At 44.0% G+C, this 5,000-nt stretch overlaps 1 protein-coding gene across 4 annotated transcripts in view; it reads right to left on the bottom strand.

Moving 5' to 3' along the window:
• Positions 1–5,000, bottom strand: part of LOC311063680 (kinase D-interacting substrate of 220 kDa B-like) — a 63,067-nt gene that overhangs the window by 51,185 nt on the left and 6,882 nt on the right. For all 4 annotated transcript variants that reach the window (XM_084083214.1, XM_084083217.1, XM_084083216.1 and 1 more), the window contains exons 3-5: positions 4,971–5,000; positions 2,098–2,196; positions 90–188 (exon numbers count right to left, since the gene is read on the bottom strand). The exon at positions 4,971–5,000 is cut by the window's right edge and continues 69 nt beyond it. In XM_084083214.1, the coding sequence (XP_083939340.1) occupies positions 90–188; positions 2,098–2,196; positions 4,971–5,000 (228 nt within the window). The remainder of the gene's footprint in view (positions 1–89; positions 189–2,097; positions 2,197–4,970) is intronic.

The raw sequence follows: 5,000 nt of genomic DNA, 5'->3' as shown, positions 1-5,000 counted from the left end.
AGTTAATCGAACTTATCAATTGAATCAATTATAAAAAATAAAAAAAAAGATCAAGGTGGGTGTATGGGTGTGTAGCTCCGCCCCCCTACCTGTCCAGTAGTGTTGGGATTGGCTCCGTTCTCCAGCAGCACCTTGGTGACATCCACACGACCTTTATACGCTGTCCACATCAGAGCTGTCCAGCCCCCCTGATCCACACACCAGCACACGCACAAGCACACACACACACACACACACACACACACACACACACACACACACACACACACACACACACACACACACACACACACACACAGACACACACACACACACACACACACACACACACACACACACACACACACAGGTTTGCATTACTACATAAACATTTTAGGACAGCAATAGGCTCTATGCACAGCAGCCATATTATCACTTCCTTCACAGGTGTTACCAATGATACTAATGAAGGCTCTGTTCCATTTAGTGTAGCACAGCGGCTCTCAGATGTTTCCATTTCCACAACCCCCATAACTATGAGAGTGTACAAATGGAACCAAATGGACCCTTACGGGTCCATTTGGTTCCATTTGTACACTCTCAGAGTTACACACCCGTAAATGGCCATTTGGGAGTGTTTCCAGTGAGCCAACATGCACAATATCAGCACCCTGACTCCGTCTGACCAGAATGGAACAGAGCCTTCATTAGTATCATTGGTAACACCTGTGAATGTCTTACAATATGGCTGCTGTGCACAGAGCCTATTGTATGAATGGCATTTTTTATGCCTTTTGCCATCTTTAACCGTATAGGCCCAAAGCCAGCTTATTTTTTTTTGGGGGGGAGGGTCCCCAGATGACAGTAAAGTGACAATTTAAGGACTTTTAAGACCTTTTTAATACCGCGGGGGGGGGGGCCATTATTGCTTCAAAAGTAATCAACAAACTAAAAACTGGTCAAACATTGGCCAAATTGACAAATATTATAAGAAAGAGGCAAAAAATATATGAGTAGCCGATCTACAAGCTCACAACACCTTGCGTTGTGAGCTTGTAGATCTGCTATTTTCACAATATGTATCAATCAAACTAAATGCAATGCTTCAAATCCTACATTTCTAAGTGCTTATCAGGGTGGGGGGTCCCCAGTTCAAATATGATTATTTTGGGGGGTCCCCAGTTCAAACATGATTATTTTGGGGGGTCCCCAGTTCAAACATGATTATTTTGGGGGGTTGTGGCCTGAAAAGGTTGAGAACCACTGCACTATACTTGTGGGTACATTTGGTCCTCACAAGTATAGTAATACACCTAATACAGACCCGTGATCATCAGTGCTGATCATGAGAGGAAGGCGTGTGACTTGCCTGAAGACTGCAGGCTGACCCAGGATCAGATCATATACTAGCGTGAAACAAGGGAGGAAAATGTGGATCTGCACGGCCAATAAGCAGCGTCAGAGTGGAAGAAAAGATCTAACTGTTACATGACACACTGGTTTATGAAAAGGAATGGATGCTTCTCTCTTTCGGGTTAGGGTTTTTTATTGAGTTTATTCAACCCGGCCAGGAGGTCACCCACAGAGCCTATAGTCCCTCCACGTGCCAGAGCCTCCGCCGGTCCCGGCAGAATAGTTCCCGAGAAGCGGACTGAGGGGCCCTGTCTTGCCCAACAGGATATGCAATGTGGCCCCCTGGAGTAAGTGTGGAAATATAGTGGCCCATCATCAAAGTTGACCCCTGCCCTAAGAGGACTGACCATGGGTAGCTACTGGGACATAAGTCGGGGGCTTGATCAACCCCGGCTGGGTCACCTGGGCGAGGGTGTATGTTGCGAGACGCGAAACACCCGTCGACCCCAGGCTACAACACTGATGCTACGTCCCAGGTGCATACACGTGATGTTTTTCTTTAACAGTAACTACAGTTTGTAGTGGGGGTCCCTGCTTCATCTCTCTCTCTCAGTTAAGGGGTCCTTATCCTGAAAGGCATTGAAGACCCCAGTGTGCGAGCGTGCATGTGCATGTGCGTGTGCGTGTGCGTGTGCGTGTGTGTGTGTGTGTGTGTGTGTGTGTGTGTGTGTGTGTGTGTGTGTGTGTGTGTGTGTGTGTTCGCACCATGTCTCTGTGCTCTATGTAAGCGCTGTTCTCCAGCAGCTCCTTGACCACCTCCACGTGACCTTCCTTGGCTGCTGAGATCAGAGCTGACCAACAGTCCTGGAGAGAGAGAGAGAGAGAGAGAGAGAGAGAGAGAGAGAGAGAGAGAGAGAGAGAGAGAGAGAGAAGGGAAGACGTAAGAACGATAAGTGAGAGACAGTTTTTCTTTTTCAAATTCAAATTAGTGTTATCAACATGATACTTATATTGCTAAAGCAGTAGGCTACCTAAGACGTAATACACATTTGAGAGAGAGAGAGAGAGAGAGAGAGAGAGAGAGAGAGAGAGAGAGAGAGAGAGAGAGAGAGAGAGAGAGAGAGAGAGAGAGGAGAGAGAGAGTGCTTTGTTGACATAACAGATGAGGAAGCTATATTGCCAAAGCAGTACCGAAGATATGATACAACACTAGGCCAGAGATATGCAAACATCAGCATCAAATACAATACAATGAGTCATTAAATAACAACTTTACAGATGGGAAAGATACAGAAAAAGGAGATAGGGCTCCGCCTCCTGCCCTATGGGTCACAAGGCTCTGGAACCAATGGTTCACAAGGCCAGTTACTACTTACATATCGTCGCTGTCGGGCAGAAACCTCTTATAGTATATATTATTTAACTTTTTAATGTTTTTTTTCCCGTTAATTAATGCCTAACTTCCTCATACTACAGTCACAGACACAAAAGTGGCCAAAAGATTGTCGATCTACAAGCTCAAAATGTGTCGCCATGCGACGCGTTTTGAGCTTGTAGATAGTAGGCCTACAATATTTTTCAGCTAACATTGAAGACTTTTCTCCCCACATAAATTGATTTATTGATTGATCATGAAATAAAAACATATGTCACATGTAACCAGTGGTGTAAAGTCACTAAATACATTTACTCAAGTACTATACTTAAGTACAATTTTGAGGTACTTTTACTTTACTGGAGTATTTCCAAATTTTCTATACTTTTACTTTTACTCCACTACATCTCAGAGGCAAATATTGTACTTTTACTGCATTACAATTATTTGAAAACTTTAGTTACGTGTTGTGAGCTTGTAGATCTGCTATTTTCAAAGATTTTAGTACTTTTACTTTTGATACTTTAAGTACATTTTGATTCCAATACTTTTGTAGTTTTACTCAAGTAAATTTTCAATTCCACACTATTACTTGTAACGGAGTACTTCTACAGTGCAGTATTGATACTTTTACTCAAGTAAAACATGCGAGTACTTTTTCCACCACTGTCTGACCGACTATAATCAAAAGGGAAAAAAAGCCTCCATTGCGGTCCTTGTCAGTGTCTGAGGATCAGTAAATGGATTCTCTTTTTCTCCCTGAAGCATTTCTGCTTCATTTTGACAGTGACAGCGAGGGTGAGATAGACAGGAAACAGACATGGGAATGGCACAGGGCAGGAAACAGTGTGGCCTGCCGGGAATCGGACATGATGGGAATAAAGGGATTATTCAAAGAAAGCCACCTTCTCTCTCAAATCCGTTTATTTCTGACAATACAGTTAGGAGTGAGATTCTGTCTAAACCCCTGCCTGATGGCAGAGAGAGAGAGAGAGAGAGAGAGAGAGAGAGAGAGAGAGAGAGAGAGAGAGAGAGAGAGAGAGAGAGAGAGAGAGAGGGAGAGAGGGAGAGAGAGAGAGAGAGAGAGAGAGAGAGAGAGAGAGAGAGAGAGAGAGAGAGAGAGAGAGAGAGAGAGAGAGAGAGAGAGAGAGGGAGAGAGGGAGAGAGAGAGAGAGAGAGAGAGAGAGAGAGAGAGAGAGAGGGGGGGGGGGGGGGGATAAAGAGATGGACAAAGAGAAGGAGGGAGAGAGACAAAGAGAGAGGGGGAGGTGGGAAGAGAGAGCGTATACACAGTATTTTCACAATGCATGTTCATATGACCTACAGTATGTACACGCAACTTGATATTCATCACTTGTCATTGTTTAAATTATTGATTGATTGATGGCTGTTTTTGTTTTTGTCACTACTACGTTTATTCAGATCATTTTCTTGGGCAATAAGTATTGATATATAGGCTACAGCATTACTTGGGGTTGAACCGGTGGGGTGGGAGCGGCTAGCTTTGGGAGAGCTATTGTCTGTCTGCATGGATGTATCTTGTTCTATTGTTTGTGTATTGTACTGTATGTCCTGTTCATTAGTGCTAAGGATCCCCTCGAAAATGAGATGATGCATCTCAAGGGGTTTATACTTCTAATAAAGGTACTATATATATTTTAATGTCAGCACATGACTTTGACGTGAGAGATGGAGAGATGAGAGGGAGAGTCACAGTTACCATGGAAACAGACAGACACATCGCTGGTTCCGCCGGAAAAGATGATTAATTCCCTTCAGTATCCTAGCAACTGTAGCCGACCAATGATAGAATGATGGAGGGAGAGAGAGAGAGAGAGAGAGAGAGAGAGAGGGGGGGGGGGGGGGGGTGGACAACATTGGGTTGGACCACCAGGGGTCAAAATGGTCTGGAACACTCTCTCTCTCTCTCTCTCTCTCTCTCTCTCTCTCTCTCTCTCTCTCTCTCTCTCTCTCTCTCTCTCTCTCTCTCTCTCTCTCTCTCTCTCCTATAGGGACGGGACCAAATGTACATCAAACTGGGGGGATTTTTTTATTATATATATTATATTTATGTGTGTTATGTTTATGCCATGTTGATTAATTGAATACCTAGGACCTCAATGGAAACAAGTCCTCAGGGACTTTCTTGTCTGGACTTTCCAGATGTCTGTCTGACTGTACTTTCACTGATATGTATTTGAAAACCTAATAATATTCAATCAATCAATCAAAGAGAGAGATAGAGACAGAGAGGATATCTCACCACATCATCCAGGTTGACGTCGGCTCCTCT

The sequence above is a fragment of the Gymnoscopelus microlampas genome (genome assembly GCF_963454915.1).
Source record: "Gymnoscopelus microlampas genome assembly, chromosome: 16".
NCBI lineage: Eukaryota > Metazoa > Chordata > Actinopteri > Myctophiformes > Myctophidae > Gymnoscopelus > Gymnoscopelus microlampas.
This window is presented reverse-complemented; position numbering and strand designations above follow the sequence as displayed.